Source organism: Phocoena sinus, chromosome 13, assembly GCF_008692025.1.
Source record: "Phocoena sinus isolate mPhoSin1 chromosome 13, mPhoSin1.pri, whole genome shotgun sequence".
Classification (NCBI taxonomy): Eukaryota; Metazoa; Chordata; class Mammalia; order Artiodactyla; family Phocoenidae; genus Phocoena; species Phocoena sinus.
In genome coordinates, this window is record NC_045775.1 from 82,009,105 (window position 1) to 82,035,775 (window position 26,671).

A 26,671-nucleotide genomic window follows, 5' to 3' on the forward strand; every position below is an offset into this window, starting at 1 on the left:
TATTGTCCAAGCAGAAGTTTTAGTCTGTTTCCTTAGAGGTTTGTCTAACTTCCTTATTAGGACTTCTTCTTTTGGGGGTAAAACCCTCAAAGTCTAAAGTTGGGCAGAATTACATGCGCTCAACCTGACTTCTAACACAGTCACATTATTTCACTTGATTCTCATATTCTGTATCACCTAAATCAACATCAAATGTAACTCAGCACCACTTTATTCATTTCTTCTGCAGCTTCATCTACAGTTGACTCTTGAGTTGTTTTAAACATTGTTTTTTCTAGAATGGGATAACAATACCTTCTTTCCATACTACCCCAAAAAATCACGCTCATATGCATAAGGTCCACAAACTATATAAATAACTCTTCACTGTCTTTTGTAAACATTTAACACATTTTTAAGGTTTTGAAAATGGGCTGTGCTGCTTTTTATTTTACACACCATCTGAGAATTTCTTTATAATGCTGACGTGAAGTTTTGTTGTTGCTGAGGTTCAATGTCTTCTGGTGCCTCTAAGGCTTAAACCAAGACATACTCCCCTTCTGAGAGCTTATCACTGCAGATGCCACCAGCTCTTGCCAGAAGCGGGAAGGCTGTAGAGAAGATGAACTCCCTTCAAGTCTCTCAGCAGAGAGCAGGTGATTCTGCGGCATTAGCGGTCACTAAGAGGCTGTACCCACAGACTGCCCTTGGGAGGCAGGATCCCACAGGCGAGTTTCCTGCTTTGCAGGGAAGCAAAAACCTGGTCCAAAACTGCTCCGTGGTTTACAGCCCAGCCATCACGAGGCTCAAAATCTTTCTGTGGCTTACAGTTCAGCCATGAGGAAAAAACCCAAAGGTGGACCAAGGCTTGGGCCCTGAGGAAGGGACAGAGGGTTAGGAGGCAGGAAGCTGAGTGCCCTCAGGAGCCCCCAATGCGTGGACTTCCTCTTGCTCAGGTAGAGACTTTCTCAGGAGCTAGACCTCTTAACCAACAGGCTCAGCGATCTCAGGTAGGGTCACGGGACCATAAAATAATTAGGGAAGTAGGTACAGATCCAGCTGGGACTTCAAACTATGGCCACGATGCTGCAGGAAGAAGCTTTACAAAGACAATGTGGAAGATAAAACTCTTCTTCCTCAAGCTTTATACACATATAAGTAGAATAACAGTACACAGAAATAAAAATGTGCTCCTTCTACCCTGTAAGTTCACCGATTATGTGCTTTTTTCAGCAAACGGGCTCTTTTACAATTCAAGTGTCCCACAGGCTACCTGGCAACCAGTGTTTCTCCTCCCTATGAATTTGTTCTTAATGTTTTTCCTCCATTGACCTCAGTGCAATCAATCTCAGTTTAGATAAAGAAGACAGGGTATAACACAGACAAGTACTCTGGGGGATCCTTGAAGAAGACAGGACTGAAGATGGCCTGCTACAGGAGAGGGCTCTGGGGTAAGGAAACAAGCCTGGAGGTTCTAGGAGCCTGGAAGCAGGGGTGGATCAGGAAGCTTGGTTTGCAATGCCGGTGAGGCTGGCCTTACCCTTTCTTCTAGGGATCAAAGAGGAAAGGCCCTAAGCCACACCCTCCGGAAATGAACCCTTGGAGAAGGGTCATCTACTTACGTTGCCGAGAGAAGTCTGGAGTAACAAGAACTGAGGGAAGGCGTCAGCAGGCTATTCCAGCCACTCATGCACACACAGAGCAGGCTTCGTGCAGTTCTAGGTGGTCCAGACCATGGAAGCAGAGGGAGGTCTCCTTGGATGGACCAGCTTACAGACCTCATACAAACAGCTTCCCCTGCCTCTCCCTCTCCTCAGTTCCCTTGACAAAGTGGAAGACTGAGGAGAGAAGTCACACTGAACCATGGAAAACTGTGCTCAAGTACTAATACAAATTTACTTGTGAATAAATAAGCAGTGCATCAGTTTTCTATGCTGCCTAACAAAGTACCACAAACCGAGAGGGTTAAAGCAATGCCCATTTATCATCTCTCAGTTCTGTACGGTAGGAGTCCAGGCACAGCATGACTGCTGTATCTGCTCAGGGTCTCACACATCACGACTCCAAGTCCCCTTCTAAGCTCATGCAGGTTGCTGGCAACGTTTAGGTTGCTCTCAGCCTCTTGCCATAGGGCCCCTGCCCTTTCCAAAACCAACACAAAGAAACTCCCTTGCATCAAATACCTCTCATGCTTCAAATCTCCAGACATTTCTGTCTCTGACTGCCGCAGCCAGATGTAGAGGGCTCATGTGTGGTTAGGTCAGGTGCCCAGATTACCTCCCTATCTTAAAGGTCAACTGATTTGGGACCTTAATTACATTTTCAAAATTCTTTGAAAATTCTACAGCAACATCTAGATGAGCGTTTGACTGAATACAATTGGGAGAAGGTGAATGAGCACCTCAGGGGCCAGGAATCGGGGGCATCTTAGAATCCGGACTGTCATAAGCATCTGTGTGACTGCCTGGCTAGACAGGTAAGATTTAAAAATAAGACAGATTTTCAAATGCCTGCTGCTGTGCTGGTCCAGTTTGTTTCCATTATCAGCTGCTCCAAAGACAGGAGGAGGGCCAAGGGGGTTAGTGTGAATTATTTATAGATAAACCAAGCTGAGAAATACAGCTGTTCTCTCAAGAGCAGAGCTTCTGACTAACTGTCCATATTTTACAAGAGTCTGAGGCTCAAAAGAATTAGGATGAAGCACTCATGAATTAGAGACTAGCTTGGAAAGTAAGCTGCAATTTTGTGGTCAATGGCAATTTTTCTAGCCACAGAAAGATGACAATGCAGTGCCATGAAACAGCTGAAGAAATGGCTGAGTAGCTGCCCTCAGGCAAACTTTGTGAATGACAGTGACACAGCAGTCTATTAAACACAACTTTTGGCAGGAATTTGGGCCAAATCAATATGCACTACTTTGACCACTCGATTACCACAAAATCTGACCATCGTCTCAAACACATTTTAGACTGAGGTCTGAGCTGGAGTGTTGGTTGAACAGTTATAAACTGGAAAGCTAAAAAGCACCAAACATCCCTTTAGAAAAGAGGGCCTACTTGATTTTCTCGGAATACCAAAAAGTGATTAGGCAGAAATGCCCCTCATCAACTGAACTTGACAATAAACACCTCCATTTTTAGCAAGTTTATTCAATTTCCACCCTTTTAAAAGCCATTAAGTCTCTGTTTTAAACTTTTAGATTTGAAATCAAGATTTTCTTCACTTAATAATTATATAAACCAAAGAACTCAGTAAAACAAGATCCCACCCAAAGAATCTTTTAAATCTGCAATAAATGTTTGAAAAAAGTTGTTATGGAAACAGAAAAATATTTAACAGCACTGGCATAAATAACTGCGGGGGGGTGAGTAAAGCAGGGGGTGGGGGGAAGGTGGTGGTCAGGCCCAAGATTGCTCCAGGCTGACTGCTAGAGAGAGAGAGGGGGGAAGGGGGGAAAGAAGAGAAGGGCAGAGGGAGAGGGAGGGAGAGGGAAGGGGCAAAAAAGTAGAATCAAAGAATAAATTTAAACAAAATGGATGTAAACAAAGAAAGCCTATTTTTCAAGAAAGTTAATCTGATCAAACGTCAAAGACATTCTAGAGGGCGGTAGGGACGGCCAGGGTAGTGAGAGGAGTGAGGCCACGGCGGTTTAGAAAGCAGCCACGGAACTAGAGCTGCATCCTTGCTAAAGGACAGGAAACCGTCTTGGAGACCCTGGTTGGCAACTGAAGGCAACCTGGAGTGATAAATTTCATCCGACTCAAAAGTTCTTCCAGTTACTGCAAAGGGTGTTTTAAAATTAAGAATGGCTTCTGGTTTAGCAAAAATGACCACAAGCAGTAGAAGTAGTTCACAGAAAACATAAGGCAAAACTTCAGTGCATAAGTCAAGGTACAGTGAACAATGATTTCTGATCACTTACAATTTCTGGAAGAGAATATTATGAAGTGTTCTGTTAAGGCTACTTCTCAAGTCCTAAAATTACTGCTAGACATATGAAGCTAATGAAACATTTACAGCATGGGCATTAATTAAATCAGTACATTGCTGGATCAAGAAGAAAAGGTATAGCAAATGTTTAATGAAGTACTGCAAAAACACTTGAAAATGCAAAACGAATTTTACTGTAGCAGAAGAAATCAGCAGGTAATCTTGCTGGACTTAAAGACAATGTATGGCATGTGTTAAGTGTGAAGTACGTGCCAGATATGTAAAGATAAATAGTGCGTATTTATCTTGATAGTCGGGTCTAGTAGGGAAGCAGACGTCAAAAGAAACAATTAGAGCAATAACCAGCACTGACAGAAGTTAGCAGAGGATGTCAGGTGTGATGAAGAACCCAATTCCAGTTTTGATGTCTCACTGCTGACAGTTTTCAAGCCCCACAAGGTCCCTTCACCTTATGCCCCACATCTGGGCAAGCCCACAGGGAAGCCTGCACACTCTCTCTCCCATCTACTAAGAAGTTCAGACCGTGCAAGCCTGCCCAGCCTCACCCCCTAAGCTTAAGAGCCAAGCCAGTTTCCTTTCTCTGCTCTCTCAAGCCATTTTTCAGACCTTGGGAGCCCTCTCTGCTCTCCCCAGAAAGCTTCATTATGTGAGGATAATACATCTTTTCAGCCCTTCTTGGTGTGTGAATCAGTCTTGACACCTAAAGCAAATTTTGGGTGTGGATCCATCCCAGCTCTGTGGAGTGAACGCCACACCATGGAAGCAGGGGGAAGACAGTTTCTACCTCTGCTAGGCAGGCTGGGGAAGGTGTGTTTTACAGAGGACTGAAGGTCATTGGAGGTTCAATGGGCCAGGGAGGTTGTAACAGGCTTCAACTGGAGCTCCTGCCCACTGCACTTTTCTTTCTCTGGGTGAACCCTGATAATTACAGAGACACCCCCTGGAAAACACGTCCACTACCAAACACCATCCTTATCTGAGTGATGAGGTAGCCACCTCACCTAAGCCAGGGTGATGGCTGTACTACTCTGAGATTTTTCCAACTAAAGTAAAAGAAGCTATTATTCCCCGAGGGAGGGAGGCTAGAGAATGCGGGTCTCAAGAACAGTCAGTAGATTTGCTCTCATCATTGTAGGGAAAAGATATGGGCAGTGGGAGAGAAGAAGCCAACAGCAAGTGGGGCAGAGATAAGAGATGGGGGCGGGCAGAAGAAAGGCCTAGTGGTGCTGGATAACGTGCATCCTGTCATTCCCAGGTCCCACTGCAACTCTGAACTTTCTGCAAATATATTACAGTCCTTGGAATTCCTTCTAGTATATCCTTATTTTTGCTCAATTCCTTTCAGTTAGATTTCTATCAGTTAGAACCAAACAACAACAGCACTGACCAAAACAGACGGATTATGGCACTCTGTAATTACTGTTAATTTTCTTACAGTACCAATAATGGTACTGTACTTATGCAGAATGTAGGCATGAAATGTCATTATGTCTGCTACAAATGATTAAAAAAATGAACAAAAATATGAATATGGCAAAATTTTTGATTATTGAATTTAGTTTAAGAATATATTCACTATCTGTTCTATTTTTCTGTATGACTGCATGAAACCTTCTATGAAAAATTCTTTTTGGAGAGGAGCCTCTTAAAGTATGTATAACATGCCTGGAGCTTTCAAAGAGAGTTTGGCCGTCATCTGAGCTAAGAGACTCCCAACAACAGCTGGATGTGGGACTGGCCTGCTTCCTTGGGATCCTCCCCAAGTGCCGGCCCGTGGACATCAATATTCAGGTCCTGCCCTTGAGGCTCCAGCCCGCTCGCAATTTTCCCTTCCTGAGTGCCTGCCCCTGTACACTTGGGGCCTGCTTAACCAGCTCCCACAATTAGATAAGCCAATTCCTTATAAAAACTCCACACATAAACATATACGCACACACACACACACACACACACACACACACACACACACAACACTGGATCTGACTGGATCTGTTCCTCTGATTGAACCCTAATACATGTATTCACATCTGCTCCCAACTCCTACTTCTACAGATCCACTTCTACCTTTATGAGATAAAAACAAACTTTGTTCAGTACTCTCAGGCTGGACACAGAAAAGTTTAAATTAAGGGTAAATTTTTTTTCCTTTTGTTTCCGCTCTTTTGCAGCAGCATATAAATTTGCTGCTTTGGGGAACAGTCCAGTCTAACCTGTAACCAAGAGCTCACAGTCTGCTTCAAACAATTTTCTTCATCGTATAACCCAACCGCGTCTGTACTGGAGTGCATCTGTCTGTTCGCACATCTTCAGCACATCGTCCTCTCCAGTCGTAGATTAATTCATTGATTCCTATCGGTGCTCCTTGTACATGACACCTAATTACTCTCTAGCCTAAATATTAACTAAAAATGTTTTACACTCTGCATATCCTTTCACCTCCTAATTCCATTTTTTTGGACTCTCCTGAGGAACTAGTAATGGTTGTGCTTAAAGCATTAGTTTCAGCACTGATTATAAGAACAAAGAGTTTAAAACAATAAATGAATTTTAAAAATATATCCATACAATTTGCTGTTCTTTGATACCACAAAATAATGTAACAGAAAATGCTATGGAATAAAAAAATGCACAGTATATATGTTTAGAAAGCAGGTTAGGGACTTCCCTGGTGGTGCGTGGTTAAGAATCTACCTGCCAGGAATAAAGACGCAAACGTAGAGAATGGACTTTAGGACACAGGGAGGGGGAAGGGTAAGCTGGGACGAAGTGAAAGAGTGGCATGGACATATATACACTGCCAAATGTAAAACAGATAGCTAGTGGGAAGCAGCCGCACAGCACAGGGAGATCAGCTCCGTGCTTTGTGACCACCTAGAGGGAAGGGATGGGGAGGGTGGGAGGGAGATGCAAGAGGGAGGAGATATGGGAACATAGGTACATGTATAACTGATTCACTTTGTTATACAGCAGAAACTAACACAACATTGTAAAGCAATTATACTCCAATAAAGATGTTAAAAAAAAAAGAATCTACCTGCCAATGCAGGGGACATGGGTTCAATCCCTGGTCCGGGAAGATCCCACATGTCTCGGAGCAACTAAGCCCATGCGCCACAACTACTTAGCCTGTTCTCTGGAGCCCGTGACCCACAACTACTGAGCTTGCGCTCCAGAGCCCGCAAGCCACAACTACTGAGCCCACATGCCACAACTACTGAAGCCTGCGTGCCTAGAGCCTGTGCTCCGCAACAAGAGAGGCCACCACAATGAGAAGCCCACGCATCACAACGAAGAGTAGACCCCGCTCACCACAACTAGAGAAAGCCTGTGGGCAGCAATGAAGACCCAATGCAGCCAATAGTAAATAAATAAATAAATTTATTTTAAAAAAAAGAAAGCAGGTTATAAAATAGTTTATGGTCAGAAAATACTGTTATATTTTTGTAACTCAATAAATAAATACACAGAAAAAGGACTTGAAGGATAGAAGTTCAATGTTTATGTTTCTGGGTGGCTGGATTACTGGTAAATTTTTACTTCTTTCTCTTGATAAGCATTTTCTAAGTTTACCACAGTGAACATGTACTGCTAGCATATTGGGCAAAATCCCAGTAAATTTTGTACTGGTGATTTAATAATCTGTGGCCTAGAACAGGAATTCCTTATGAGCGCTTAAGGATCCAGATATGGACTTTGATGGGGATGGCTATAAAACCCTTGAACCTATGTGCAAAATGTTATTTGTATGTGCAACTGTGTGTGTGTGCATTTGGGGAAAGGAAGGAAGAGGTTCTGATAGCTTTCATCTGTTCTTAAAGAAAACCATGATCCAAAAAAGGTTAAAACTACCAGTCCAGAATTTTGCTTGCCCTTATCTCAATTTCTCCTATTTAGGGGTGGGGCATTCATTATGTAAAGCGTTGAGGGACAGGTAATTTGGAACAGGAATTACCAATTTCGATTCAGATATTTTGCACACCTGAAAATTTCTTTATCTCAGGGGATGCATGAAATTTTCAAAACTCCCTTAAAAAAAAAGAAGTGAAAAACGTTGGATATAACTTTTTTTTTTTTTTTTTTTTGCGGTACACAGGCCTCTCACTGTTGTGGCCTCTCCCGTTGCAGACCACAGGCTCCAGAGGTGCAGGCTCAGCGGCCATGGCTCACGGGCCCAGCCGCTCCGCGGCATGTGGGAACTTCCCTGACCGGGGCACGAACCCGTGTCTCCTGCATCAGCAGGCGGACTCTCAACCACTGCGCCACCAGGGAAGCCCGGATATAACTTTTGAAACAATCTCTCTAAAATGGTTACTGCTAAGCTTTTCAAAGTAAGAATACTCACTATGTTAGACTTAAAGTTTTGCTACTGTACCCTGATCTCCTCTGTCCCCAGGCTCATGGTGTCATCATAAACATGGCCCATGCCATAGTCCTAGATTGGAGTTCATCAGAGAGATAGAACTCATCATTATTTTAAAAATAATGAACCTTCTTGCTAAAGATCAGAACGCATGCCATGTTTCATTAAATATCTTGGTATCTGACAGAAGGAGACTACAGGTGATATATTACTGTGACTGGATTAAGAACTCTGTGCTTTTGCCATCTCAACACCGTTTCTAAACCTTTTTATAGGACAGAAACAATAGTGATGTATTTCCTACCTGAACATTATGGTCTTTAAACCTAACACCCACAAGTCAATTTTACTATTTATGTAACGACTACTTGCAAATACTGATTCCATCTGTAGGTACAAAAGGAAACACACAAACTTCTCTCTGCAGCCCCACCCCAAAAATCCATGATCTCTGTAAACACCTGAAAAGATGGAGTTGTTATCAGATAGCTCTTCTTATGCTGACTACTCTACCACGGTTTTGTACAAGTATAACTGATATATTTGATTATTCTAGGTTTGAGATTGTAAAGAAATTTTTACAGAATTAATTAAAGAATGTTAAAAATTGCAAGGCTGCCTACTGTGGTACACGTAAAAACTAAATGAAAACTTGACATTAACATCTTAGTGTAGAAGAACAGTTTCAGGCACCTGGTTTCAAATCAAAAGATGAATACACTTCCAAATTTAAAAATACCCTGAAATATTTAAACAGAAATTACTTAAATTTCATGTCTTCACTAGTAGAAAACGGTTAACTACAACTTTGACAACATGAAAAAAATTACAGTTTTCATTTATTGAATCAGAATAGACCTGCATACAGCTCCCCCTACCAACTTCCCTTTTAAATTCTTTTCTTCTAATAAATGCTGGAGAGGGTGTGGAGAAAAGGAAATCTTCCTACACTGTTGGTGGGAATGTAAATTGGTATAGCCACTATGGAGGTTCCTTAGAAAACTAAAAACAGAGCTAACATATGATCCAGCAATCCCACTCCTGGGCATATATCCAGAGAAAACCATAATTCGAAAAGATACATGCACCCCAATGTTCACTGAAGCACTATTTACAATAGCCAGGACATGGAAGCAACCTAAATATCCATCGACAGAGGTATGGATAAAGAAGATGTGGTACATATATACGATGGAATATTACTCAGCCATAAAAAAGAATGAAATAATGCCATTTGCAGCAACATGGATGGATCTAGAGATTGTCATACTGAGTGAAGTCAGACAAAGACAAATATCATATGATATTGCTTATATGTGGGATCTAAAAAAATGGTACAAATGAACTTATTCATAAAACAGAAACAGAGTCACAGATGTAGAAAACAAACTTACGGTCACCGGGTGGGGGGTGGGTAAAGGAGTGGGAGGGATACATTGGAAGATTGGGATTGACATATATAAACTACTATATATAAAATAGATAACTAATAAGGACCTACTGTATAGCACAGGGAACTCTACTCAATATTTTGTAAAGACCTATATGGGAAAAGAGTCTAAAAAGGAGTGGATATATCTATATGCGTAACTGATTCACTTTGCTATACACCTGAAACTAACACAACATTGTAAATCAGCTTTACTCCAATAAAAATTATTTTTTAAAAAAAAGGACAAACAAATTTAAAAAAACTTCCTTTCTTCTGCTAACTTACCAGAGTGGCATTACTCTAGAAGTTATATCATTTAAGATGTTCTCTTTACCTACCTGCTAAATTGGGTTGGAACCAAATACGGGTGAAGACTTGTCTTCCCCTCAGTGTGTCTGAGATGTGCAAAACCTGAGACCCAGAGGCAGAAGGTAAGAAGCAGAACTATGGTTTGAGGAAGTACTCTGTGGTTGGACCTTGTCTTCCTGCAGGATCTGCTTTTGTTTGGCCTCCTGGGTTGGTGATAATATTATTTATTTGATGATGTATAAAAGTTTGTACTTCTAAAAGCATATACATCAAACAAATTAATATATTCTTCCACATCCACAAGGAAAAATGTTAAATAATCAAACTGGAAATGAAGTGCTAATCAGAAAGGTAACCAAGTTTAATGCTGCTTCTGAAGATAAGATCCTCTGAACCAGAGACTCCAAAATGTGGATATTTTTCAAACTTCAAAATTTAATATTATACGTTAGATTCATAACAGATACTTACCTCCCATTTTCAAACTATATTCAACATTATTTACTTTCCTGATGACTAAAACATGTAACTTTCTCATACAAGATAACACAGGCAAAAGGCAAGACAAATGCATGCATAAAATATATATAATATCGCTATGGCCTGAAAATTTTAAACTTACTGTTCATGGAAATCCAGCATTGGTGGCTCAAATCGTATAGGTCTGCAATTACCCCGGTACAGAGATATACTGTAAGTAAAAAGAAAACAGCCTAAGAAGCAATTCTTCAACATATGTGTTTCCCCAAACCAAAGTCAGACACTTGAGTTTTGTCATGATAAAGTTTCTTTAAGCAAAGTGGAGTCTTATATTAGAAATATGCATTACTTTTTTATTAGAGGAAATCAATAAACATTTGTTTTAAAAAATGGCGGAAAAAAAGGAGTGTTTTTCCTATTCAAAGGTATGCAAAAACAGAAACTGCTCAAATAGACTGCTGAAATTTATTTGGTTGATATAATTGATAACAATATACCTTAATATGTTCATCTGGATTTTTTTTTTTTTTTTTTTTGCCACACCACACGGCTTAAGGGATCTCATTTCCTCAACCAGGGATTTAACCTGGGGCACCGCAGTGAAAGCACCAAGTCCTAACCACTGGACTGCCACGGAACTGTCTCATTTGGATTTTTAATACATGTACAATGAACAATATATAATTACTTGTACTTGGAAGGCAATTTATAGAGATTAAAAACTCATGATCCCATTGTAACTAGAGTGTCAAAGAACTAAACAAGAGTCAATTTGGGGACAGAAATTTCCAAGAACTGAAATATCTTTTTAATCTGAGAGTTTGGAACACACTGATCTATGATGTCTTGGCCTAAATATTTGAGTATCATTTCTAACTATTCCCCTTGATACTAGAACTTCTCACTAAAACAGATTCCTGAATCAGCAAACCTCCTAGACATCACCATGACCTAACATTGATGCAAAGTATAAACAACCTTCGAGAGGAGGTCCACATACCTAAAGTCATCTGTTTACATACCGAGAGAGGGAGAAAGTCATTCAGACACTAAAGTTCTAAACAGTAGATTATCTTTCTGCTGTATTTTAAGAAATGATGTAAGAGCAAAACCCATTTTGTGAGACTACTTTATTTCCATCACCTTTGCAATTCAAAAGAGCACAAGCTTCACATGATATAGTAATTTCATTCAGGAAATACAATAGAAATAGACAAGGACATACAGAAAATGTGGAAGATCTAGATTTGACTCAATTCAATAAAGATTAAATAGTCTGAGCAGTGGAATAATTGAGCTTAAAAAAATAAGGTTTAAAAGTGTTTTTAGCCTTACCAATTAAGAGTATTACTCTGTGCTGCTTGACAATCCTTCTACATATGTTGAACATTAAAGATGACAAACACGAGAAGGAAAAGACCAAATGTAAGACTATACTTTACTAAAGCACAAAACTAAAGACACTGGGACAATGAAGGCACAATTCCTCACAAGGCAGCTGCCACATGTAGCCAGAGGTACAGAATCTACTCCCTCTTGATCTCTGCCCTTCTTAGACATACTATAACGAGGATACTCTTCAGCTCCTTTAAAACAATAGATACTGATGAGTTCATCAGTTTTAACAGTGTGAAACTCAAACTTACATAAAATCTCCATCCAATCAAGAAAAAAAATTGTAACGCATAAAGTAAATGTGTCTAAGTCAGTAATTCACACATATATAAACAATGACTGTGTTAGATGCTAGAGATACAAAGGAGATTAAGATACAGTTTTTTCTCACAGAACTGAGAGCCTAATCCCCAAACTTCAAGTGGAAATGTTTAAAGTGGCCAGGCAAGGGAAAAAGGTGCAGTGCACACCCCATTCACTCAACACAAATATACTGAATGTCAGGGGCTGTCTAGTGGCTGGGGCCATGAGAACAAAGAGCCTGTTCTCATGGCACTAACATGCCAATGGGGAAAACAAAAGTAGAACACATCACGTGATGACGTCCAACATATAAAGACAAATCAAACACAGCAGGAACATAGACGGTCTCTCTGAGGAGGGGACACTGGGGCTGAGACGTGACTGGTGGCGATCTGGAGGAAGAGAGCAGGAATGTCCTTGGCATGATGAGGAACCAGGAGGCTGAAGTGGCCAGAATACAGGAAGGAGGGGGAGGAGACCGGAGCTGAGATCAGAGCAGTACAGAGGCCAGGTCTCCTTGCAGAAGTCTGGATTTTATCCTCAGTGTAACAGTAAGCGTCTACAGTGTTTTGAGCAAGGAAGTAACATGATCTAACACATTTAAAAGGTCAAATCTGGCTGCTGTATGAAGAAGAGACTGCATGAGCCCAAGAGTGAAGCATGAAGGCCCTGCAGTTGTCCAGAGAGGAGGGGACAGCCACTGTGGTCCAGGATGACTGCAAGGGAGGGTGATGAGAAGTGGCTCTTCTATGAATATTTTTGGAAGCTAGAGACATCATGCTGATGGATTGATTTTGGAGTGTAAGAGAAAGAAGAGAGGCATCAAGATGACTTAACTCTAAGATTTTGGCCCGAGAAACTAGATATGTAGTCATGACATGCAAGAGTAGGTTAGAAGTGGGGAAGGGTAGTTGGGTAGGGATTCAAGAGTATTGTTTTAGGCATTTAAACTTGAGATGTCTTATCTAGATGGAGGTGTCAAGTAGGCAGATAGATATATATGGTTATTGCTTTATATTAAAAAGTTACTGATTTGGGGGTACTGATCTTAAACCCAGGCATTTTGGTGAGTTAATTCTAACAGTCTGTCTACAGATTCTCTTAGATTTTCCCCTGCCATTATATGTGTTGCTAAAATGATCACTATCTTGAATTGTCTCTGTAGACAGATCACCTGCAAGTAACAACAATTCTGTTTCTTCCTTTTAAATCCTTAGACCTTGTTTTCCTTTTTCATGCCTTATGTGGGCTAAGATCTCCCATAAAATGTTCCAAAGAAGTGGTGTCCAGCAATTGTTATCGTGACATTTACAGGATGCTCACAGAATATGAGATAGAGGGGACAATACGTAACAGATAATTCCCTCATAAATAAATGCATATTTTCAAAACAACAGCAGATCTATATCTAAGGACCAATTTAATATTTGAGTGGGTACAACACAAGTTGTCATAGGTATAATCTTATCTTAACAAAACCCGAAATTCAATAACATAGCTATCACATACCGACAGCTGACTGAAATGGCTGCTGCTGTTTATTTAGAATGGCCATGACACTCTTCAGTGCTTTATTAACAGAAAGCAAATGTCTACAAATCCATAATGTTGAACAATAAACTGGGGAAGAAGCAATATGAAAAATGGTGCCCTTTGTCAATTTCAAAGAAACAGACTCTTAGACATTATAAAAGTAATAACATGATTTTATGCTTTTGGCAGTGATTGTATTTTTTCTGAAACTTTCAATACAATATTTTATTTTCACTAAAGCATTAACTGTTTATTTGGGGAGAAGGAGATGAATAAGGGCTATTCTGACTTCAAGCGAGGGAACAACTGGAGAGATACATGAAATCTGTGTTGCTTGGTGAACTGTTAGGTCGAAATTAAGCACACAAGACCTTCGCAAATGAAGCATACGACGTTCTTGGAGCTTTGGGAATTTGTTTAAACTGTGAAATTTAAAATATTTTCCTAGGGGCAATTACTACCTAAACAAAAGGTTCTCTTCGGCCCAGTATTTCATAACAAATGATTTGTGGTCTACCTACATCTTAATCATCTAGGATGCTTGTAGAAATGCAGATTCCAGGGCCCCGCGCCTCTCTATTCTGATTCCTTACATCTAGTATGGAGCCCAGAAACTGGCACTTTTATGTCCACTCTCACATTTGGGAACTACTCTTTTGTAGCTTGATCCACAGTAAGCGTTGCAAGCAGAAGTAAGAGGGGAATAAAAGCACTTTAACAAGCAAAACTTTTTAAAAAGTCACCAACAGTTTAAAATGGTTCCCAATATGACTTTTATTAGAGACAGCTATATAGTGACTTAAGAGAAAAGATACAGATTACTCCTATTTCAATATTTTCCAATAAATACATTTTAGCTTAAATTTTCATTTCCCTAAGGACTAATGATGTTGAACATCTTTTCATTTGTTTACTGCCCAATCAGATATCTTCTTTTGCAAAGTGTCTGTTCAAAGTATTTTAACTGGGATGTCTGTCTTAATTTTGAGTTTAAGAGTTCTTTATATATTCTAGATACATGTCCTTTGTCAAATGTATGTACTGTGAGTATCTTCTCCCTGTCCCTCCTTTTCCTATTATCAATGATGTCTTTTGGGGAGTGACATCATCAACATGGTGACGTAGGTCATTCTTGACTTCAGTCCCCCTCACAAGAAGACCACCCAACAACTACCCATAGATGAGATACCATTGTGAAAATCCCAAAACACAGGGGTGAGGCTCAAGAACATCCCTGGACCACAGAGAGCAGGAAAAAAGAAGAAGAAGAAGAAGAAAAAAACTGTATTAGAAAGGTAAGAGAAATGGCTATACTCTGGTCATATCACCTGTCTACCAGGCTGGTACAGCGCTGCACTGAGAGGGCCCCCTAGCGCCTACCGTTTCTCAGATGGGAAAGAGAGAGCCCACGGTGGACATCTAGCTCCCCCAGTGTTGTGGGGAGATAAGTGGACATCTAGAGTTATGAGGCCCAAAGAACCCCACACAGGTTGAACTTGAAAAGGCCTACAATGAGACATTATGATTAAACTGTCAAAAGTCAAAGGCAAAGAGAGAATTCTGAAAGTAGCAAAAGTGACACATCACATACAAGGAACACCCCACTCCCCACCCCATAAGACTACATTAGTCCCCCCTCGTCTGTGGTTTCACTTTCTGTAGTTTCAGTTACATGCGGTCAACCATGGTCTGAAAATATTAAATGAAAAATTCCTGAAATAAAAAATACATGTTTTAAACTGCACACCCTTCTGAGTAGCATGATGAAACTTCATGCTGCCCTGCTCTGCCCTGCCCGAGACATGAATCATCCCTTTGTCTACTGTACCCTTGCTGTATATGTGACCCACTGTCAGTATAGGAAAAAAACAGAGTATATATAGTGTTTGGTACTATCAGTAATAGTGTAGTGTTTGGAATGTATGCCCCGCAGATAAGAAGGAGGTACCATACAGGTGGACTGCTCAACAGAAATTTTGTAGGCAAAGAGAGAGTGGGATGACATCCAAACTACTGAAAGAAAATAACTGTCAAACAACAATACTATACCCAGCAAAGCTGTCATTCAGAAATCAAGGAGAGAGAAAGACTTCACTGAACAAACAAAAGTTGAGGGGGTTCACCATAGCCACTTCTGACTTACAAGAAATACTAAAGGGTGTTCTTCAAGCAGAAATAAAAGGATGCTAATTGACATCAAAAAACACATGAATGTATGTGTAAAACTCACTGGTAATGGTAAATATACAGTCACACTCAGATTCTCTAATACTGTGATGATGGTACATAATTCACTTACCACTCTAGTTTAAAAGTTAAAAAACAAACATATTAAAAATAAATTACAATAATTTGCTATTGAACGGACGATTTAAAAAAATGTGTAAATTTTAACACAATGAATTAAAATGTGAGGGGAAGGACTTCCCGGGTGTTCAGTGGTTAAGACTCTGTGCTCCCAATGCAGGAAGCGTGGGTTTGATCCCTGGTCGGGGAACTAAGATCCCACATGCTCCACGGCGCAGCTATAAAATAAAATAAAATGTAAAAATAAATAAAATGTGAGGGTGAGAAGTAGAAGTTTGGACCAAGAATTTCTTTACTTGTTAAAGTGAAAGTCATTAATGGATCAACTGACAAAATTAAAATAAGGTCTGTAGCTTAAGTAGTATATGTAGATATTAATTTCCTGATTTTACTGTGGCTTGTAAAATAATGTCTATATTTATAAGAATTATACACTGAAGTTTTTAGGGGTAAAATAAAAGACCATCATGTCTACAACTGATTCTCAAAAAATTCAGAAAAATAATTACATATACATATATACCTATATATAGAAAGATAGGGAAGAGAGAGAGAAGAAGGAAAGAAGAGGTGGAGAGGGAGATTACGAATGATCAAGCAGATGTGGTAAAGTGTTAAATGGGGACTCAATCTAGGTCAAGATATACACGGGATATATATGGGAATTCTTTGTACTCTTTTTGCATCTATCCTCTAAAGTTATTTCAAAACAAATGATAAAATAAATTAAATATAAATTGAAATATATAGTACATTTCTTGTAGACAATATATGCTTAGATCTTTCCTTAATATAGTCTGACCACTGGTGTTGAAACCATTCACAGTTATTATAATATTTGATGTGGTTGGGTTTAAGTCTACCATCAAAATTACTACAGTCTTCAAGATCTATGCAAAGTAGTACTGTTTTTTGCATATATGTCACTTCATGTGTGGCTAAAAGCTCCAGAGCTAGAAAATTAATCTAAGTATAAACCCAAACGGAATCTTAAAAAACAACTTAAGAACATTCCCTTTAACTTTTTCACAAAATTTATAACAGATATTAGACAAACTGCAATTGTGAGCAGACTTTATCTGCCATTAAGGTATTAGCAAGCTCTGGCTATAATCTTCTAGATGCTTATGGTTAACTGCAGGCAACCAAAATGGTTGTACTTAATAAAAAGCAAACTATACAGTCAATTAAAGAACCTCAACCACCTTAATTTGAAAAGTACTCCGTAGCCCAGTATTTTTGGCTTATATCCTAGAGATACCAGGAAACTTAAAGATCAGAAGACTCTGGTTCTTCTTGTGGACACTGTGTATACACATACACACACAGATATACACATGTATCCTTCTTACCTAACTGTATACACCAACATTTCCAGCTCTCATAACAACATAATATAATAACAACAACACTGCTCCCAATATCAAACCTTTGCACTAGCTGTTCCTGTCTGAAATGCTCTGCCCTAAGATTTTCACCAGGTAAGCTGAAACATCATTTCAGAGCGGCCTTCGTTATGGTCAAATCTAAAGAAGCAATGGAGTCTTGTCTATCCCAGACCTTTCTCTAACTGATACTTTGTTCATTTATTTGGTGGCTTATTGTCTGTTTTCCCCATTAGCACACAGGTTCTACCAGGGCGGGAGTCTTGACTATCTGGCCCAGCCAGCACTGTGGTAATTTTAAAATGTGTTCACAAATTCTCTGATCTGCCTCTCTTCAAGAGGTGGGGGCTTAATTCTGCTCTCCTTGGGGGTAACTTCCTATGAATAAAATATGGTAGAAGTGACTGTGTGACCCAATTACAAAAGACACTGTGGCTTCCTCCTTGTGCTCTCTCTTGGTTCTCCTGCTCTAGGGTCTCCAGCTGCTGTGACACGGGAACATTCAAGCAGCCCTACAGAGAGTTCCACATGGCAAAGAACTAAGGTCTCCTGCCAACAGCCAGTAAGGAACTGAGGCCTTCTGCTAATGGTATGTGAGTGAGCCATCTTGGAGAGGACCCACCGGGACCAGGCCTTCAGATGACTGCAGCTTCGGTTGATGTCTTGGCTGAAATCTCACGAGACCCTGAGCCACAACTACTTAGCAGAGCTGTTCCCAAATTTCTCACTCACGGAAACAGAAAAATAATAAATGTCTGCTGTTTTAAGCTTCTACGTTTGGAGGTAATTTATTACACAGCAATAGATAACAAACACAATGACTGAATCACTAATTCTTAGAACAATGCCTGGTATATGTAAAGATTCCAGTAAATATTTGCTGAATGACTGAACAAATAAATTAACCAACACCCACAACTTATGTAACATTTTAATGTTTGCAAACTACTGTTACCCAAATAAGTCTCTCATTTGGTCCTTACAGCAACCTTATATAATGCATAACCTTATATCACATATAAGATACATCAGACCGAGAAATGATCTTCCCCAGTCTGCAAATGAAAGTCATGCTCAGAGCAGTTAAATAGTTTTTCTCCAGGCTACATATCTGGTGAACACAGAACTCAGGTCTCTTTAATTCCTAATCTCCCACCATAGGGCTCCACAACCCTAGGAAAAGACATTCATAAAAGGTGGCCTCACGTCCCAAAATATTAAATCATTACTGGTACTCATTATAACATTTTGGTGTTCAACTAAAATAAACACTGATGGAACGCTATGTGCACATTACCCACCATTATCTTATGTAGCTGGCATCTTTTTAAACAAAATATTATCATGCAATTGATAACTGTATTAAAACAAATTAGAAAGGGTGAACCAGAAGGTAGGAGAGAAATATAAAAAAGAGTATCTTGGAAAATTCTTTCATAGTTTTACTTCCCATGATCCTGAGGTCGTGAAAGCAGCAGCTCTTCTCTTTGCGGAATGTCCTGGAAGCCCTTGGGTGGTGGAGACGGAGCAAATGGTAGCCAGAGACTAGCTTCACCACCATTAGCTACAGAATCATTTTCTAACTAAGCTTTTCATGATATAAATTTCCCTGGAGCAGGTTAAGTTTCACTTACAGAATGAGAGTTTTCGCTCAGGAGATCATGTATAGGCAATACAAGAAAGGATGGGGCTGAATCTCTCGGCTTACTAGAAAAGTCACAGGGCAGCAAATGGACTATACAACTGGGGAGTACAAGAAGTCAGAAATTGGCGCAGAAATGACTACAGGAGTTCAAAACCACAAAGTGTCCATCTCAGCAATCTCTAATGCTCAGCAGAAATGGGGGTACCCCCAAGGAGAAGCTGGTAGAGGCAGCCAGTAGTGGAGACCAGGAGCTGCAGTCAGAGGCTAACTTCACCTCAGCTGTGCCTTAGGCCTTGTGGACTGTTTTGATGATGAAAGTGAGACACCATGTGAGGCATGTGTCTCAGGTACCTGATCCCCTACAACTAAGCCCTGAGGCTTCTATCATTGGATTATAATATACTCTTCAAGTGAGCCGCCTTCTTTCAGAAAGCAGATTGCCTTTGTCATTTCATCAACACATATGCTTTATAACCTCATCAGAAGCTGTGTCTCTACTGTCCTTCAAGACGTCTCAAGGCAGGGAGTGTACCCACAGCCCCAGCACAGAGCAGACTGTGCAGACTCTCACCTCTCTTCCCTACCATGTAAGCTCCATCACGACTATTTTCCTTCATGTGCCTCCACTGGCTCCCCTATGCCTCCTTCAAAGCATTTCCCCTCTAATTCTTAACTAACTCTATATTGCTCTTCTGGCTAAAGAGAGAAAATACAGCGAACACTGAAGGATTCCATACTTGATATAAGAATATCAAAGGGAACGCAACACGGGGCTGGTGATCAGAAGATAATGAATTCTACCTGAAACCCTTGTATCTTGAACATATGAAGAACTTATGAATCTGAATAATAAGAAAACCACCCAATTTTTAACAATGAGCAATTCTACAAATGTCAGTTAAGAACATGAGAAGATGCTCAGCACCAGTTATCAAGGGAAAGCAAATTTAAACTTCAACAATACACTACAACCTACAATAATGTCCAATATTACTCAGTAGAATATTACTCTAACCTTGTTAGCACATCCCTTGGTTCTAAGAATCTCAGAGTCCTCATGTGTCAAACAACGGGGGTCAACAAGACAACCAGTTAGGGTCTCCTCTAATTAAAATCATCTCTCCTTATATGGTAACTTCCTCTGCCAGGGGCCTGCAGGTAGACCCTTGATGACAACTGAGGGCAGCACTGCTCAGCCCATAAAAAGCAGGGAGGACCACAGGAGAGGTCACTGGGAGCTATAACACCGAAACTCTTCCAAAGCAAGGGGAGTTTCAGCTACAAGTAAACCCCTTTGCATGTGAATGCGGAAGGAATGCTACACAATGCACAACATGCAAATTCAGATTTAAACGTGGTCTTCCATACACAATACTTGAAATACATGATATAATGTGATTTACTATTTGTTTTCCCTCCTCACCAAAAAAAGTATGGGGAAAACGGAGAGCGGGAATCCCCCAGAAAGACCTAAAAGTATGTCAGTATCTTACTAAATACATAAAATTTTATATATTAAAAAAATATATATATACCTATTACTGCCTTACCTTTTCTGTTGGTATGAACTGAGTCCAAGTGTTGTCTCAGTCTGTGAAGGAAGAAAACAATGGTGAAAACACGGAAACCAAATCTTTATACTACAGACATACAGAATATCCAACATATTTTATTACAGTTTCAACTTTGACCTTATACTTACTTTCAGGTTAAACCTGATCCCTAAATCATATGAAATGATTTGTCACACCATATAATTCAAATGAGAGAATAATTTGGATTAAATTTTAAACACACGTGGAAGTAATGCAAAGTAATAGGATTGATTTTTAGAAGCTTGCCAAACCAATACATCCTATGAGAAGAGTCCTCTTTCCAATTACTTTGTGAGGCTACACGTGTCTCTACTGTTCACTCCTTCCCAACTGTGTGCAGGTGCTGGTCTATTATGGTTCCTGCCACCATGGAGCTTGAGGTATGGGGCGGGGTAGGGGTAGGGGGGAGTCAGTTATTTTAAAACTAAATAAATATGTGTTTGTACATTGAATAAAAGGACTTTGGAAAAACTGGAAAGATGTTATGAAAGAGAATAAATAGGTGATATGCTTAAATGTGTCATGAGGGAAGCCCTGTCTGAAGAGATAACATTTATACTGAAACCTAAAGGATAAAGAAGAGCTGTGTTTGGAGGTGGGATTTTGTGGTGGTGGAGAAAACAGCACATGCAAAGGTCCTAGTACAGGAAAGAGCCTGGATGCTCAAGAAACAGATGGCAGGTCTATGTGGCTGGAGTTTAGAGAGAAGTGGGAAAGAAGCAGAAATGAGGTTGGAGGTGAGGCAGCGCCCTGTTATGTTGTGCCCTGGTAAGAAGCCATGCTGAGAAGCCTGGATTGTGTTGTACTCTAAATGCAGTACAAGGGGACTGAAGTTGTAGGGGAGAAAGAGAGACACAGACATGGTCTAGACGATTTAAGTGTTAAAGACATTATTTTGGCTGTAGTGTAGGATATGGATTAGAAGATCAGCAATCACACTTCTAGGTTTATACCCCAAAGAACTGAATGCAGAGAGCAGGGACTCAACAGTTATTTAGATATCCGTGTTCATAGCAGCATTATTCACAATTGCAAAGCATGGAAGCTATGCAAGCGCCTACTGATGAATAAATGAAGAAACAAAATGTGATACATACAAAAAAATATTATTCAGCCTTGAAAAGGAAGGAAATTCTGACATATGCTACAACATGGATGAACCTTGAAAACTAAGTCTACACTTAGACTAAATGAAACAAGCCAGTCACAGAAGGACAAAAACTATATGATTCCATTTACATGAGGTACTTAGAGTCGACAAATTCACAGAGACAGAGAGTAGAATGCTGGTTGCCAGGGGCTGCAGTAGGGGGAATGGGGAATTGTTGTTTAATGGGCACACAGTTTCGGTTTGGGATGAAAATAAAAGGTCTGGAGCTAGATGGTGGTAATGCAGAAACAAATGCGAATGTACTTAATGCCACTGAAATGTACGCTTAAAAATGGTTAAAATTGTAATTTTATGTTATGCGTATTTTACTACAATAGGAAAAAAAGCTACAGCAATCAAGACAGTGTGGCACCAGTATAAAGACAGACGACACAGATCAACAGAACTGGAGAAAACTCAGAAACGAACTCACGTTTATAGTCAACTTGATTTTCAACAAAGGCATCAATGTAATTCAGTAGAGAAACATGTATCTTTTCAACAAATGGTGCTGGAACAACTGAACAAAGCTTGGGGGAAAATGAACCCTTACCCTTGTATCACACCAGGCACTCAAATTAATTTTAGATAAATCATAGTTCTAAGCATAAAAACTAAAATTATAAACTTTCAACAACAAAAAAAGATATTTGCAACATTCAAACAGACAAAGATTTCATGAACAGGACAAAAAAAAATACTAGTCGTAAAAGAAGAAACTGATGGATTGGACTTCATCAAACTTTTAAAAATACGCTCACCAAAAGACATTGCTATGAAAATGAAAAGGCAAACCACATATTGAGAGAAAATATTTGCAAATCACCTATTTGATGAAGGACTTATATCTTGAACATATGAAGAACTTATGAATCTGAATAAGAAAACCACCCAATTTTAAAAATTGAGCAATTCTACAAATGTCAGTTAAGAACATGAGAAGATGCTCAGCACCAGTTATCAAGGGAAAGCAAATTTAAACTTCAACAATACACTACAACCTACAATAATGTCCAAAATGGAAAAGACTGACCATACTAAGGGTTGGCAAGGATGTGCAGTAACTGGAACTTTCATACACTGCTGGTGGGAATGTAAAACAGAATCACCATTTTAGAAGAAGCTTGGCAATTTCTTACAAGTTAAACTTAAAACACCCACCATATGACCACTCTGAGATATCTGCCCAAGGGAAACAAAAGCATAAGTCCATACAAAGACTTATACATGAATGTTTATGGCAGCTTTGTTACTGGAACCACTGAAATTTCCATCAACAGATGAAGTGACACATGAATTGTGGTGTGGGATAGAACAGTAGAATATTACTCAGCAATAAAAAGAGAGTAAACTCAAAGACTAGGAACCTTTCTTTTTCTCTATTAAATATTTCTTTATTATTTTAGAAAAAATATTTTTAAAAGAAAATAACATTTGAATGGGGAAAAAGAAATAAACTACTGATACATGCAACAACACTGATAACTCTTAAAATAATCACGCTGAGTCAAATTCCCAAAAAGTACATTCTATACGATTCCATTTATATAAAATGATTTCAAGTATAAACTGGTGGTGTCAGAAAGCAAATCAGCGTTGCCTAGAGATGGAGAGGAGGGTAAAGGGATTACCCAGGGTCACAAGTAAACTTTTGGGGGCCACGGATACATATATCTATTATCTTGATTGCAGTAATGCTTTCACAGGTGTATAATACGTCGAACTTTTCAAATCATACACTTTAAACATGCACAGTTTACTGTGTGTCACTTTTACTTCAATAAAAAGTACAACCTAAGAATTCTAGGACATGCCAAACTGTGGTCCCCATCTGGAGCTGACAGAAAGGAGACTCAGGAAGTGTAGCACCCATGTATACTTTCTGGAGGGGAAAAAAATATCTTCATGAAGACAATCTGGCCAAGATGATTACTCATGAAGAATTGCAAATGAGGAAGCTGTCTTGTGAAAGATAAGCAGATACAGTAAAGGAACTGTGGAAATAAGGTTAGAAAAGCAGAAAGTAAATGTTGTTTTTGAAGTATAAGCCACAAAATAGAAAAGTCATTTAACTACAATAAGAATAAAAATCTCAGCACAACCCTAAATATTGAGAGAAAAGGGAAGATCATAATACACACTACTTTGTTTCTGAAGTAATTTGAGAAATGAAGGTTTAAACATATCTTAAATACGTATCTGAAACTTAAGTCCCGAAATGGAGAGAAAACAAAAAGGAAGGCATAAAAATTAGATGGAACAGATTAAACACATATATAGCATGATTATCTCATTTAGAGATAAACTCGTCTATTAAGAAAGACAAAAGGATCATGTTGAAAAAACAAAGCCCAACTATAGACTGTAAATACCTAACACAAAAGGATTCAAAAATGTTGAAAGCCGAAGAATGAGCAAAAATGAACAAGGTAAACGCCCCCTCCCACCCCATCCCCCAGAAAAGAGAAAAATCAAGCAAAAAAAGGGTTACATTAGTAACAATGAAAAGATCTGCTATTTACGTAAGTATTTTATAACTGAACAGCATAAAGAAAGAAAAAGAAAGAAACTGGGGAAAAGAATACTGTGATTGAAATATAAGCAAAGAACAGGAGGCAAATCACTTAAAGAAAAATAAATGGCCAGTAATCATATGAAAAAAGATGGTCAGCTCACCAAACTATGAAGTAATCCCTAGAAGAGACTGAGATTTCCTATTTCACCATCTGATTAGTGGAAACCATTGAACTTTATGCTCAGAGATAAGGGTCTGTCAGGAGTACTCAGGGTCCTAGAAAATGCCTGTGCCATATATTTCTGTATCTTCTATCAAATACAAGACATACCTACAACATTTCAAAGTAAACTTCACTGAATCGCAGATACTTAAAGTTGGTAACGCTTGACATATTGCAAATGATCTTTTCACTGTGCATCTACAAAGATAAGCACAATTCCCACCCACAATTCAGACTCCATTCTTCTGTTGCATTTAAGGGCTCCAGTCTCAGCCTCGCTCACTGCTAGGCTCCACATTCCAGACCAGTCTGAGCACAGTCTCTCTCAGAGAGCACCCCAAAGGGATATAAAGGAGGAAAATGAACTATTCTTCAACTCAAATGGAAAAGACTCTGCAAAAGTAAGTATGTGGTATATTCCCAAACAGTATTAAATTCTCTTATCATAAAAATAATACATAAGTTTATCCCTATAACCTAGTGGTTCCAATTGGGGGCAATTTTGTCCTCCGGGGCATTTGGCAATGTCTAGAGACATTTTTGATGGTTGCAACTGAAAGGGCTACAGGCATCTAGAGGGTAGAGGCCAGGGATGCTGCTAAACACCGTACAACACTTAAAACAGTCTTCTTTCCTCATCTCCCAGCAAGGAATTAATTACCTTGTCCAAAATATAAATATTGCCAAGACTGAAAACCCTACTGTAACCTGAATTTTATAAAGACATACCAATAATTTAATTTTCATTTGTAATAACATCTCCTTACATTATAATTCAAAGTTCATTAACTGCCACAACTGTCTCTATCTCTAGTGGTCCTTGCAATTCTCAATACACTGGAGACACTCAAATTATATTTACCAGTCCAGGATCAAACAGTATATGTCAGAATTCAAATCTTGTGCTCTTATGTGTAATTATTACACACTTATTATGACATATCCTTTTTTCTTTTTTTTTTTGGCTTTGTGGCTTGCGGGGTCTTAGTTCCCCAACCAGGGATTGAACCCATGCCCTCAGGAGTGAAAGTGTGGAGCCCTAACCACTGAACCGCCAGGGAATTCCTGACATACCCTTGATAAGACTGTATATGCCTAAAACTGACTTCTTTTAGCTTACACAAGCTGAAGTTGGCCACTCATTTCCTTTTATGTATATTTTACATTATTTTCTTAGTGGTTACCCTGGAGATTATAATTTGTATCTTAAATCTACAACAAACTTGTTTGAATTCCTACCAGCTCAGCTTCAATAGTATACTTAATTCCGTCATTTTGCTATTTGTTTTCTATATGCCTTATACTGTTTTATTCCCTCATTTCCTGTAGTCCTGTCATCTTTTGGTTTAGTTGATTTTTTGGTAGTGAAATGTTTAAATTCATTTTGTGTATTTCCTATATTATTTTCTTTGTGGTTACCATTTAATCTAACATCCTAAAGTTATAACACCCTAATTTGAATTTTTATCAGATTTAACTCAATCACACTCAATGTGTACTTCTTTACAGCTCCATCCCTACTTCTTTTGGTGGTTAACGTCACAGAATTTCTTCTTTTTGTATCCAAAAACAAACTAAGAATTATTTTAAGTACATTAATCTTTAAATTATATAGAAAACAAAATGTGGAGTTACAAACCAAAGTGACAATAATCCTTGCTTTTAGACTTTTTTTAAAAAATGTATCTTGTAGAAAATCTTGTAGAAAACAAAAAGTGGAGTTTCAAACCATTGTTACAATAATACCGACTTTTAAATTGCCCATGTATTTACTTTTACTGTGATCTTTATTTCTTCATATGGCTTTACCTTGTTGTCTAGTGTTCTCTCATTTTTACCTGCAGGACTCCCTTCAGCATTTCTTGCAAGGCAGGTCTAATGGTAATGAGCTTCCTCAGCTTTTGTTTATCTGGGAATGTCTTAATTTCTCCCTCACTTTTGAAGAACAGTTTTGCCAGTTATAGGATTCTTGGTTGATAGTTTTTTCCTTCTAATACTTTGAATATATGGGTCCACTGCCTTCTGGTCTCCAAAGTTTGTGATGAGAAATCTCTTAGTAACTTATCGAGGATCCTTTTTATGTGATGAGTCCCGTTGCTCTTGTTGCTT

At 39.1% G+C, this 26,671-nt stretch overlaps 1 protein-coding gene across 4 annotated transcripts in view; it reads right to left on the reverse strand.

Annotated features, from left to right (window-relative positions):
• TMEM131 (transmembrane protein 131) overlaps positions 1 to 26,671 on the reverse strand; it is a 192,960-nt gene that overhangs the window by 107,470 nt on the left and 58,819 nt on the right. For all 4 annotated transcript variants that reach the window (XM_032652122.1, XM_032652120.1, XM_032652121.1 and 1 more), the window contains exons 3-4: positions 20,630 to 20,670; positions 10,654 to 10,722 (exon numbers count right to left, since the gene is read on the reverse strand). In XM_032652122.1, coding sequence (XP_032508013.1) covers positions 10,654 to 10,722; positions 20,630 to 20,670 — 110 coding nt within the window. The remainder of the gene's footprint in view (positions 1 to 10,653; positions 10,723 to 20,629; positions 20,671 to 26,671) is intronic.